The sequence below is a fragment of the Alligator sinensis genome, unplaced genomic scaffold, assembly GCF_000455745.1.
Source record: "Alligator sinensis unplaced genomic scaffold, ASM45574v1 scaffold619_1, whole genome shotgun sequence".
Lineage (NCBI taxonomy): Eukaryota > Metazoa > Chordata > Crocodylia > Alligatoridae > Alligator > Alligator sinensis.
The window spans coordinates 4,786-18,559 of NW_005842134.1; the positions used below are offsets into that span (position 1 = coordinate 4,786).

Below are 13,774 nucleotides of genomic sequence, written 5' to 3' on the forward strand. Positions count from 1 at the left end.
CCGCTCTGCTGTTTTTTCTGTAGTAAAAAAAATGAATGAAAAATAAGCTGGTGTTGTGTGAGGGGCCCTTGAGTCTAACAAGGTGGGATTCTGAGTGCAAAAGAAGTTGAAAACCACTGCCACAGAGGGTCAGCCTGTATAGGAAGTGCAGCATCTGGCCCATGTTACTCAACTCCCATTGAGTAAACACTAAATAAATCCACAGGTGTGGAAATGCTTTGGAGGTTTCTTTAAAGCTTTACCACTGTTCAAGAAGGGTTTTAAATGATCAGCCTGTGCTGGCAGTGGCTGTGGGGCCAGTTGCCAGCTGCAGTAGCATCTATTTTTGCATCTTCTATAAAGGTGGCAACGAAGGCTGCTGCCCCATTGTCCCCCTCAGTTATGCCGTGGTGAAGGTTTCACTGGAATGGTAAAATAAACCCTTTGTTTATTTTAATAAGGAAGCAAAAGGAAGGACTATGCTTTCAGACTCTTACAGAAATCACTTAGGAGCCCAGTTTTCCCTCCTTTTAGAGTGCTCAGGGCTGTTTGTCACTTACACTGACCCTTGCTGGGGTTTCAGGCTCTGCCAGTGGTCACCACTGAGAAAACATCATTTGACAATCCTTAGCAGTGTACTTGAAAGGCCGTTTCTCTGCACATATGTAGTCCAGGAGACTAACCTCAACCACATTCTGCTGTACTTTTGGTTCTCTAGGCTGCTCCATTCAGCTCCTATGCAGCTCACCTCCAAGGGTGCAGTTCACAAGGGGCAGAGATATAATAGTTTGCAGAAAGGCCCATTGATGCCCTGCCTATTTTAGGGGCATTTATACACAGGCTTCTGGAGGTGGGTTGTGGGGGGAGGCACTTTAATTGGAGCAGCTCCAAGAGCCGCTCTAATTAAAACACCCAGAGTGTCATGTGTATCAGCATCCCCCTGCTGACAAGTGGTGGTGAGGGTACTTTATCTAAAGCTCGTCAAATGAGCTATAGGTAAAGTGCCCCACCACCATTTTTCAGTGCAGGAACAGGGATACACGTGACACTGGAGTCTGCTGGAGCACAGTAATTGCCACACTCCAGCAGACTCGATTAATTGAGTCTGCTTCAATGTGCTGGAATTACAGCGGGTCGGAGCAGCCTTGATGTGCATAGGAACTGCATGTGTTGGATTCAAATCTCCCACAGGCCTCCTTGATGCTGCAATTTGTCAGCCCCTTCTCTGCATCAGGAGAGATGTGAAAGCATAAATAAATATAAATGTGAAAATGGCATCCAAGGACAGATCACCACAATGAGGACAATAAGATTAATTCTAAGAAGAATCCCTAGATCATAGGTGACATTTTTAAGCTATAGAGGACCTGTAAACATAGGCAGAACAGATTTATCTCCAAGAAAGATTCCTTCTGTGAGAGAGGGACATTCTGCTTTCTTGGTTCCCTGTGAAGCTGTGAGACATTGCAACATCCTATCCTGGGATGCCTTAGGCCTGCAAAGAACCATTCCAGCAATCAAACAGCAAAGATCAGTCACTTGGATATCCTGGTTGGTAGGAGGCTAGGAAGAGATGGTGGTTGCCCCCAGGGGTCCATACTGATATAGGGGCTCTTTGACAGACACTCAATCCCATTGGGATGTTGCTAGGGTCAGGGGTATCTAACCATGCTGCAATCCAGTCTCCACCTGCACTGCAGGCATAGCATTCCCAACAGTGGTGTGGTTTCTTCAAGATCTGCTGCCAGCTGAGACAAATTCCTTTTGACTCCTAGTGTCTTGGCCAGTGATTGTGGGGAGGGGGAGGATAGTCCCTTTGAGGAAAAAGGGACCCTAATCACACAATTCCAGACATGGTTCCGATTTAGGACTCTTTGAAGATAGAGGGTGTTCAAATCCAGGGTCTTGGTTGAACCTGTCATTGAGGGGGCATTAGTAAAATTCACTTGTGGGCCCAGTTTCCCTCAAAGTTCAGGTGTGGTTATGTCCAGCCCTATGTCTGGTACAGACCATCTGAATCCTGGTTTGAATCTTGGCTGTGATGGTGGCTCACTTTGACATCATTGCAAATTCCAGCAGGAGGATTGAGGACTCTGCTGACTGACTACAGGGCATTTCCCAGAGGCATCCCAGTACTGTTCTAACAGACATAACACAGCAGTCTCTCAGCAGCATTGGTTTAAATGTAGCCAACTTCAAACAAAGAAGAACCAGTGTGATCCTGTAAATAGAAAAGAAGACTTCTCAGTAAGGCAAAAATAGCCATTAAAATTCAGAGAAGTACACACTCCAGAGATAGCGTATGATAATAAAGTAGTGAGCTGGGGAAACCTCATAAAGTCTGGAGTCTAGGGTCAATTCAGACAAAATTCATGGATGAAAAAGATGTTTGGCAGAACATTTATACCTTCTTGAATAGAGCTGTAAAGCAGATTTTCTGTCTTGAAGGAAATCCTTTTAGATATCTCAGGTGTGCTTAATATACTCAATTTGCCATTACTTGCTAATAGTACAGCCTTGCTCCCAGCACCTTTGGATTTGGGGCTGAGAAAAAGCCATCTTCATCTCCTCCCTAGCTGACACCCATTGTGCTCAATTCTGAACATAAATGTCCCTGTTTTGATTTGCTTCTGCAGAAACAAGTGTTATCCATGCCTTTGCATCCAAATACCCTCAATTTTTCATGCTCGTATTTCCTTTTGGCCACTCCATTGGGCTATGGCAGACCATAACCTTGATACACCTATTTTAAGTCTTTTTTAGAACAAAACTTGTTTTACACTGTGGGGTTTTCTTTTCTATTTCAACAGGCTGCACAAAAGTTTACACCAAGAGCTCCCACCTGAAAGCACATCAGAGAACTCACACAGGTAAGAGTCCAACTTATGACCTGTCTATCTACTAGCAGTATTTTATACTATGCCCCTCACTGTAGTGGTAGCTTTGTTGCTTTTGGTGTAGTCTGATCATGATCACTAACACAGTGAATACAATTAGATAAAGAAATACATCATTTGTGGACAACAACTTCACCCACCAGTTACCTCAGTAAATCAACAGCTATACATTGTAGTGCATATTACTGCACAGGTTCTAGCTATGGTACCTTCACTTGGTGTTACTATATGTCACTCTAGCACTTGGTTGGGGCTTTGGTTCAGATAAATATGCACCCCAAGGTACCCTGGTTTCCCCTGCACAAAGCCATCCAAGTGTACCTCATGTACTTATGGTTAGGTCTTCTACGAGGACAATTTTTACAATCTGAATCTTTATCAGATTCTTGGCATGTCCTGGAACTGGAGCTGCCCTCATAAATCTCTTTTATAGAAGTGTTGATCTTTAGTGGGTGCAATTAAGCTGTCCCTGGGTTCACTTTTCTTTTTTATTAACAACGAACAAAACACAAAACATGTGCTGAGCCTGGGAATCATTTCTCAGACTTGGCTCTGCTCCTATTTCATCTTATCAGTCCCATGAAGAAGGCATCAAAGTCATTTTCCCTATGAACAAAGCACAGCATTTTCTTGTCTGTATGCATGCTGTAGAACTCCTTGGGAGGAGATAAAAGGAAAGAAAAGGAGGGACCATGCCCAGCATACCATGGGCAGATAGTCGTCAGGGTTCTGTCAGAGGGGTTCCCCAGGGCATTGTCAGAATGGGAGATCCTAACAACCTACCACAAGGTCTCCTTCTTCAAAGCTGAAGATTTTTTTCCCTGATTCCTATCAGGACACTGGTATTTGCACTTTTTAGTACAGATATTTGACTTCTACAAGTTTCTGTAGATGTGAACTTCTTTTAAGCCACTGTGCAAAGACCCAGTCTAGCAAACCTGATGCCTTTTTTTGGAGCCATTTAATTCTCCTTCCTGATGACTAGGTTTGAGGTCTGTGTATGACCTCCTTCCTTCACATGCCTCAAGTGGCCCTATGGCATGAGACAGCAAAGGAAAGGAGGATGTCTCTTGAGCTGGTGTGAGTACTGGTGCAGGCTGGTAGGAAAATCTAGAATGACTGAAGGGAAGACACTGAGGAGCTGATACTGAGAACCATGGACCACTCTTCCCCATGGGCAAGCTCAAAGCCACTATATTCATTTCACTTCCAACATTAATCTTGTGTATCTAGAGTGGAAAGGCCAGAGTAGTAACTCCCTGCCCCTCCCCACCAGTATCCCACAAGGAATTCCACCCAGGTAGTCACCTGGCTCATTCACTTGCAGAGTTAATCAAACCATTGGGATAACTCTCCTAGTGGGTTCTAGCTTAAGAAGTATCTCTTTAAGATTTTTACCTGGGGTTTGCTGTTTCTATGGTCTTGCCTGTATTAATCTCTGGGAGAAGCCATTCATTGACTGGGTGCCATTGTGAGATTAAATATCTAACCCCATGGCTGCCCCCCCACCTCCCGGGGGATCGGAATGCCTGCTGGGGCCATTGTTTGAGCCTGCCCTGCCGTGCTGCCCTGGGAGAAGGAGCCAACTCACGGGACAATGGAAAGCGTTTTGTTTCCATTCTGGAGATCAACCGGTTATTGTCTGAAACTAAAGGGCCTTGGTGGGGCTGACCCAGCCAGGTCACCTGGCTGGGACAATGACTGTAGCTGAGCAAGGCAAACCATGTCTTTGTCTTTCAGTGTGGAAGACTAACAAAGACTCCTGAAAACATGTGCGATTTAGAGCATGCCATAAAATTCCCAGTATACTTCTTGTAAATTGAGCTTAAGTTTCTATTTACCGGAGACATAAAAAGCGCTCTCACACCCACTGCAAGGCTAAAGTTCATTTTTCTGCTGTCTGTGTCATGTTTGCTTCTGAGTTCACACATAGATCTGAGTCTGTGTTGTGGGGAGGGGAGCACACCACTTATTTGGGTGCATGTGGTATATATACAAATACACATGTGTTTGTGTGCATGTATAGATGCATGCATGTCTGGAGGCAGCTTTATGGGCAGGTGGCTTGTGTGCCCATGTGTCTATGCACAGATACATGTCAGGAAGGTTGGTGGCATGCATCCATGGGTGCATGCATCATGGGATAACTGTGTGTGGTTGTGAACTCGTATCTGTGTGCATGTCCATGCATCTATGTTTTATGCTGAAGTGCGTGTGTGCGTGTCAGGGTACCTGTGCATATTGGATGACTCCTGCACAGGGCTGTTCATACATGTTATGTGTGTACGTGCACTTGAGCTGCTGTGCAGCATTCAGTAATTGGCTGATGAAATGGTAAATATTTGAGGTCAGGAAAGTCAGCACATTCCATGAACTCTGCCTGCTTGTTCAGGCTGTTAAGAGTGAGGACTAATATTTGAGGGAGACACACCCAGCTGCAGAGAAGGCTGCAGTTCTTAGTCCAGAGTTCAGCTCAGAAAGCTGGGCTGCCCCTGCGGGTATCTGGAAAGGAGTTGTGGGACTTTTTCATATGAATTCCCAGCTGTCTGAGAAGTCTCACAATCCCATCTTTTTCTGCTAAAAGAGGGGGTGGAGATGAAGAGTCACAGAATCCACTAAAAATAACCCAACAATCCTTTTTGTGCATATCAGAATGTCATGTTGTTTAGGTCCACCATGGTCCTGGTTGGAAAATGAGAGTGGGGGAAAAGGTGTTCTTGGAAAATCGAGTGAAAAGCAAATGAACAAAATTGTTAAAGTTGAAATTTTCCATGGAAATTTTTGACTTTTCATTGGAAAAAACTAAGCCACAAACTTTTCTATCCTGAAATTCAAAGCAAAAGCCTACAGGGAACCCAAAAGAAACTTGTTTGAAACTTTACGAATTGAAATGGTTGAGTTTGTTATAGGTCTGATGGTGATACCTCAAATCCTGTAAGGCAGCTCATGATCAGTTCAGAAAGAGCAGAGCAAGCAGAGTTGGGTATCACCATCAGAATGACTGTACACATCACATGGGATTGTGCCTAGACACAGCAAGGATCACATAGGTAGATGGATAGAGATCACAGTGCCTCACCAGGATGGAAGGACAGACAAATAAGCAAGTGCTGAATATTGGCCCAGTGCCATTGATGCAGAAACCGTAATCTGTGGCCTGTTTTTCCTCTGCAGGAGAGAAACCGTACAAGTGTACATGGGAAGGCTGCGACTGGCGTTTTGCCCGCTCTGATGAGCTAACCCGGCACTATCGCAAGCACACGGGTGCCAAGCCTTTCAAGTGCATTGCTTGTGGGCGCTGTTTCTCCCGCTCTGACCACCTGGCCCTCCACATGAAGAGACACCAAAACTAGTGGCAGGACCCCCACCATAACCTCCATCTCCAGGAGCAGCTGGGACTCCTTCCCTCTCTGATGGACTCTTTTTATACATAGGAACAAAACCAGGCTGTGACTCAATGACAGCATGGAGTCTGGATGTGTCCGCGCCCTGTCACAAAAGTTCTCTTGTTGAAAGATTATTAAAGATAGACCTGTACACTGGCAAAGATCCCACTCATCAATGAGGAGATGTTCTTTGGACTTCAGAATTCTCTCATCCAGCAAATTCACTATTTATTTTTCACTCAGGAGCAATTTTCTCTTTTGTGTCAAACTTCGGGACTTTTCTTTCCCTTTCAGGTCTCTGTCTTGTTGGAAATGAGCAGGGATGTATTGGGAAGATGGGCTGGCCAGCAGATGAAAGGGCTTATTTAAGTTTTTGGTGGAATCCCTTTGGACCTGTCCATCTCATGACCAGAGGATACTCACATAATGCAGCAATAGCAGCAAATGTTCACTGCTTGTTTGGAAAGTCAAGTCTTTTACCTTGTTCGATATGTCAGTGCAAGAAACAAGGATGGAAAAATTCCCGTATCTGACATGCCCCATGACTGGTGCAGATCAAATGCAGATGATATGCTATTCATGCTCCCCTGAGCCTGCTTGCTGTTTCCTGCACTGAGGTGGCTTTGGGGCATAAATTCCTATGCATTTTGACCAAGTATTTCCATCACTGTGCCCTTATTGCTTCTGGTTCCAGGATGGTTTTGGTTTATGTGGTTGCTGTGAGAACCAGCATGGCTTTCAGAGGCAGGAAGTGGGCAGTCACCAGGAAAACACAAAGCTTTGCACTGTACCATTGATTTCCCAGAATGCACTGGGCAGGTCTCTTCATGCCTTGAACACAAGAGACTGATTATTACAAATCAGATATTTTTGCTGTTGCTTTTCATGCATTTTACCAAGTTCAGAAATGCCGCTTTCAAGAAATTCTAATAAATCCTGCTGTCCACATTGTAATCTTGTTACCTACCTCACAGGTTCATGACCTTGGGCTCTTTAAGGAATCTTCATTGTCTTCCTTAACATGCTGTGATGTGTAGTGTATGCCAGAAACTGCTAAAGCCTATGAAAAATTAAACATAGGCAGAACAAGAACAGGTGATGCCAATTTAAACAGCAGCAATGTAGATAATGAATAAATCAAGAACAAGTAATCAATCAGCCTTGCATGTTCAACAGAACACTGATTTTCCTGATGAAGCAATGTAAGTAATGTACAGATGGTGACATGTGCGATAGATTATCTGCTAACAGGATCTAGGGCTTTAGTGGCTCTGGAAATTTTAACCCCAAGTGTGGCCTAATAGTCAAATGTGGCCACTAGTTACCCTTCTCCATGTAAATAAAATCAGTCAGACTTCTGGTGAACAGAGCCAGCAAGTTTAGTTTTGCATGTGTCAATGAAGATGCAAGTGAAGGCAGATGTTAGGGATGATGCAGAGTCATTACTGGTTTAGGGTTACACATTCATTAATGTAGGTGTGGCACTGGGGACACTGGCAAGCTACCTGTAAGGCTCTGTGAGCTCAACATTTGGGCTGCCCCTGATTAAGTACTTTCTAAGCAGCTTGCCCAACCAGTTCAGAGAGCCCTGTTAAGGCCAGGTAAATAACCCAGCTGCAGTGACTCACTGGAATTAAACTTTGGTGACCTCCAGATGTGCAGGCTGAGCCAGGGGTGGAAAAGTCACTGCAGAGCTTGGCGTCAAGTCTATGAACAGGGATCAGGTTCCTGTCTTGGCTTATTGAGCTGCACTGCCTGGGCTTACCAGGTCTGACTTGACTCCACTCTCCAGACATTCCAGCTTGCCTGTGTTCTTTGTTGAATGGGCTGGGAAGCTCTGGTGATTTGGGTTCTCCAGCAAATCAACACCAACCCCTCCCACACCCCTATTGTGACCCTGACAAATGGTAGTTACCCTATAGCCAGGGCCAGGCATGTAAATCAGTCAAAGAGGACAAACATAATAGAAGCCAAAACAAGCAAGGCTTGGAACCCAAGTGTGTGACTGTGTACATTTCACACACTGCTTTCTAGTGTGGCTAGGGAAGTTTTCCTGTGCATCTCCACCAGGGTTGCATCTCTTTATTAAAAAGCCTGTATTATAACACAAGGAACCCTTGGGAACTGCAATGTGCCATATGCTTTTTCTGTAAAATATGTATTCTTTTATCATATACCTTGTCAAATAGGGGGGTGTTTTGTGTGTGGATGTAGTTAGAGCAGAATTCTTTCATTGGCACAGACTCTGGTGTGCACAGGCACATGCCAAAGACATGACAGTCCTAATTATCCAGTGTTCAGAGGTATTCCTGAGGATGGGGTGTTCTGTCTGAGTTCAGAACATGCTTTAAAGCTAAGTGTTGTACAAAATAGTTTATCCTTTAGAACCCTGTGCTGACATCAGGCTAATTCTGGCAGCCAGATATGGCAGCAAACAGCATCCCCCCTCTGTCAGAGACAGTGACCAGAGCTATTTTATGGGTTTGGTGTGCCATTTCTCCAACACTGATAGGTGCCGCACTGAGTATGAATTCTTCCAGGTAACCAGCATGTATCTGTTTACAGAAAGATCCAATGACTGTATGATGCGGGGTGGGGAAGTTTTTCAGGCTTTCAGAACGGCACACACGCACATATACACTGTCTTTACAGTTAACTAAGCTCAAAGGCATTTCATTGTAAGACAGTATATTCTTAGGCAACTACATCTGGTGTATCCTGGAAGTTAGGGCTGGGTCAGTGGCTTAGGTGGAAACCCAAACCAGCCATGTTGAAACCTGTTGTGCCCAACCCAAACATAGTTGGCTTGGGTTCAGCTGACAGCATTGCAATATAGTGCAAATGCAAGTCTTTTCACACCATCCCTCCTTCTTATTAAACTCCCCTACCCACCCACATTCTCCCCAGAGAATACATGATCCTAGTAATTAACAGCTTGGTTGCAGCAGTCTCACCAAAAACAGCAGCTTAAAAATGCAACATTAAGAAATTCGAGGCACAAATCTTAGTAGTGTGCCTAGTGCAGTAGCCCACATGTATGGTCTCACTCCAGCCCTCCAGCTGTGCGTGCAGTCTTGTGTGAAACAGGGAGAAGGTCCATATACAGTCTGTGGATTCTTGGCAGCATATAGCTTCCAATAGTTAAGGATGTTACTGTTCAAAGTTTATTTGCTACTGCATCAGATACAGCGTGTCGGCACAATGAGGCAGCAACAAGTCTACCGAAGATCTTCTTGCTCTAGTTGGCTTAATATTAGACATTACATGGATTTTTTTCATTTCAGTTTTATATCTTCTTTCTGGTGTACTTTTTATAGCTTAGGAAAATGTTGTATTTAAAAAAAAATCAAAAGAAAATTTCCCACAAAAGAAGTTGAGAGGCTGATTAAAATGCAAAACAGGTTTGAACAAGAAACAATTTCCTCCTCTTCTACACATTAGACTCACATACACATGTGCAGTGTTGTATTGATACTAAGTGATTAATGGGAACTATTTAGTCATTAAAGTGACTCAAAACATAATATCTTTACTTGACAAATTCCCTTTTTGGGAAAAAGTAACTGCAGTTTTGGTCTGTTTTAAAAAAAAATCTTTTTCAGTACCATGCTTGCTTGGTAAAATAAATAAAAATTAAAAAACAAAACTTGAAAAACATTTTCTAAATCTTGAAGTCAAACCAGAGTAATTTTGGCTGGAAAACCTACTGCTTTCACTAAAATTGGAAACATTTGGGGCTTTTTTGTGAATAGTAACTAAAATTTTCTATCAGTTTTTGAAAGCATGTAGCCAGAGTAATTTTTTTCTTTAAAAGAACGTTTTGCTGTTCCCTCTTTGTGTGATCCATAAGTGAGACCCACTGGAACCTTAAGTGGAACTTGAAAGCATTTGAGGAATTAGCATATTACAAAAAAATTCTTGGATAGTGCCTCATAGGGAGAGCACCACTGCAGCACATTTTAGCTATTACAGTAAAACAACTTGTCTAGAAAGATAACAAGCCCAGACCAGCATATAGCTGCCTGTCCCATGTCATGGGCCTTCAAGAAGAGTGGACCATGAGAAGAGTTTGAAAAAGTGTTGGAGGTTATTTCCCCATCTTAAGCACAAGATTCTGTTTCCCTCTCCTACAGGCATAAGGACCCATGAGCTGGATTTTCCATGCTTCCTTCAGAATAAAATTTGGAGAATGAATATCCCTATTTTGTGCTTTCATTTGTGCTTTTGAGTTTGTAACACAGTGGAGCAATTTCTGTAAATAATAGGGAACTTTGTACAGAATTTTGTATGTGGAGTTAAAACAATTGTTTACTGTATAAAACAAACACACACACAATTGGGACCTGGAAAACTGTGGTGGAAGGTTTATTTTCTGCATATGTCTTTGTTTGTCACTTTTACAAATATTAATTCATCTAATATTTTGTAATAAAATGTCACTGCAGGGAAGGATAGTCATTCTTCTCCCCTCCACCCCAAATGCCATCTTAGTAGTCATTGCCTGATTTCTTGCTACATTGCCATAAATGCCATAATCCAGTTGCTAGCGTCTCTCACTCTGTGTGAAGAGGTGTATTCATCATATCAATACACAGTAGTTAGGGGGCTGGAAGTAACTTCATTGCTGACTACAAGGGAAAGGTTAAGAATTCTACTCATCTACACAAACCCAATCTAAACCAGCAGAAGTCCTAACTGCTGCTGTTTCTTGAGCACAAACCAATTCTGCCCAGCTATGAGCAGAATGGGAGATCAGAAGGATATGTTAGACTTTACCTTTTATAAAAAATGCAATCAAAAGAGAATTTTCATTAGGCTGGACTAGAAAATCAGGGTGCCCAGATTCAATGAAAAAGTCACCATTTGTAATACAGGAAATCTCAGGACACAGACAATCTAATTTGTATTCAGTGGTTCAGGAGAAGGCTGAATGTCCTCCACCTGCCAATAGACTTGGCTAAATGTGTACTATTAAGTAGGGAAAAGGAAAAGGGATCCTTTTCTAACTTTCACAGCTAATTGGTCACCTTAAGATCTGTGGAGCATGATATTTGATCATTCTTAGCCTAGCTTGTGCATCAATTGGGGCGAATACTTTGTGATACAACATGCAGCACAGAAAGGCAGCTAAAAGGTTAATCAGCAGTTTACTATGCCCCCCTCAAATTTACACTCCTGTGTCCTGAAATAAGAATATTATCTGTGAGGCCAATGCTTTGTCATGGATTCTTATGCAAAGCTTCTTACGCAAAGCTTGTTAGCTAACATCTGTCTCCAAGGTACCCACCTCTCCCTGGCTTCTAGAGTCCCTTCTGTGAATTCATAAGAGCAGTCTTCAAGTTACTTCCTGTAATTGGTAATTCTGGGGAGGAGGAGGTTGAGAAAATGAAAATCCCTCCCTTGCACAAAAATTAAAAAAAAGAAAAAAAGAAAAAAGAGAGAGTGCAATTATGAGTTGGCAGGTGTACAATGTGATGGGTGTCTTGGATGTTAAACTCAACTTGTACATTTTTTTTTTATAAAAAGGAATGAAATAAACATCTTTTTAAACCACTCCCTGATGAATGCCAGCTTCTTTCTCTGACTGCTTCTTTATGATTTATTTGTTTTCCTGGATACCAGAGATGGCATCCATCGCTGAACTGGGCCTAGGCAGTATCCTAGTGTAGTGCAGCAACATTGCATTGATCCTCTGGAAGTGATGGTCTACACAAGAGTAAATGTACACATAATGTGCATGTTGTGGCTATCAGTGCAACACTGGAGAGGCATTGCTGTGACAGATGGGTCACCAGGTAAATCTTCTGGGTCAGGCAAATTTCTATGGGCTCTTGAAAACTTTAACGCTGTCTTTAGCAATGTGCAATTAACTGATATACTTTGCTTTGCATTTTACCTTTGCCAGACCAGGTGAATATGAATCCAAACTTAAACCAAAAATGCAAACATTTGGCCCAACACGGCTACAACCTAAACCCCTGCAACATTTGGCCCAGACACTCTAATGTAATTCAGCACATCAGAGGCTTATTAGCCAAGGTCTGTGTTTTGGGTAGTGGTGGCAGGGACTGACCCACCAGTAGCATCTGCCACTAGCCATCATGCACCACCCTCTAAGTGAAAGCCTGGGGCTGGTGCTCTGTGACCCACCACTTGTTATGTTACTCCACTAAATTCCACTGACTTCAAAGAAGCTATGCTAACGTGGTCTATTTATTAGAAATACTCAGAAAATGAGATTTCCACCTGCCAAGACATTCAGGTATTCCAACATTTGGGTACATTCCCCATAAAGTTGGAATATCATAAATTTTCATAGAGTGAATAATTCAGAAAAAATCAGCTTGGAAATGTCAAGGTGAAAAACAAGTGACTTTGATCAAAGCCAAACATTTCATTTAGAAATGGCAACATTTTAAATATGTTTTAGCCTTTTGAAATGTCAGTATTTTTTGTTTTCCATACTTAGACACACCAAAATATCTTTTCAAAAGAAAATAATTCATTTAGAATTTTCCAGTAAAAATTGAGAACAGTTTATTATAAACTAACATTCTCCTGCCAGCCATTTTGATTTCTACCCCAAAAAAGAAAAAATAATCTTATTTCACTGGAAAAACTTTTCAGTAAGAAATTTTTTGGTTTTACTCTTTAGGCTGCTTTTAACAGGAATACTTTCCAGGATGCTGAGAAAAGTAACCTTAGAATTGTTTTAGAGTCTTGTCCATAGGGCTTGAGTATCTTAAATAGTGTAATCAGGTTTTTGTTTGTTTGCTTTGTTTTCCTCTCTCATTTACAGGCTTAAAAGTAACTTGAAAAGTAACCCAGGATCAAGGGATCTGGCTTGTTATCATACTGTGTTCATAATGCCCATAGAAGTAAGATGGAATCGTAATGCTACTCTTTGGCACTTTGGCATGAGACCCTTAGTTCTTCTTCCATAAGCAGTCTGCATTTGTAGGAAGACTAATACCAAATGACATTTTTGGAGACTGCAATTAAAGAGAATGTCAGTGCCTTTATCCTATGATGATGGTTGATAGATTTGATTATATTCAAAGTGTACTATGACCAGGAGATATTGGCTCAGACAGGACAATGGTAAAAGCAATGCCCCTTCACTATGTAGTAGTGCAACAGTTGCTCAAACAACGTACAAAGCAGTTGGGTTGAAGAGGAGGGGGAGCCTGTTAGTTCTGTGAAGAATTCTGTTCAAATCAGAAGCTCTGGACTTGCTAAGTGCCAAGGGCATTTTTCTGGAAGTGGATACTCTTGGTAGAAAGCTTTGGTAGAAACCAGAGACTGGAACTGAGACTTTTTCCTAGCAGGGGAGGACTGGGGCTGCTTCACAAAGCATATAAAACAAGAAATGCCAGAGTCCACTCTGAAGGAAAGGTCCCCTCATTGCCACTGTGTTATCACTGTCTGAAACTGAGTAATTAAAATCCTCTGTGAACAAAGTTCTACTTTTCCTAAAGGCTGCGCTTACCTGTAACTGTTTCATGGCCTGCT

At 42.5% G+C, this 13,774-nt stretch overlaps 1 protein-coding gene across 1 annotated transcript in view; it reads left to right on the forward strand.

Annotated features, from left to right (window-relative positions):
- LOC102370235 (Krueppel-like factor 5) overlaps window positions 1-11,816 on the forward strand; it is a gene marked incomplete at its 5' end in the record, with an annotated part of 14,081 nt that extends 2,265 nt beyond the window's left edge. The window contains 2 exons of the mRNA XM_006025146.3: window positions 2,790-2,849; window positions 6,051-11,816. Of these exons, the coding sequence (XP_006025208.2) occupies window positions 2,790-2,849; window positions 6,051-6,229 (239 nt within the window). The remainder of the gene's footprint in view (window positions 1-2,789; window positions 2,850-6,050) is intronic.
- Window positions 11,817-13,774: the final 1,958 nt, after the last annotated feature.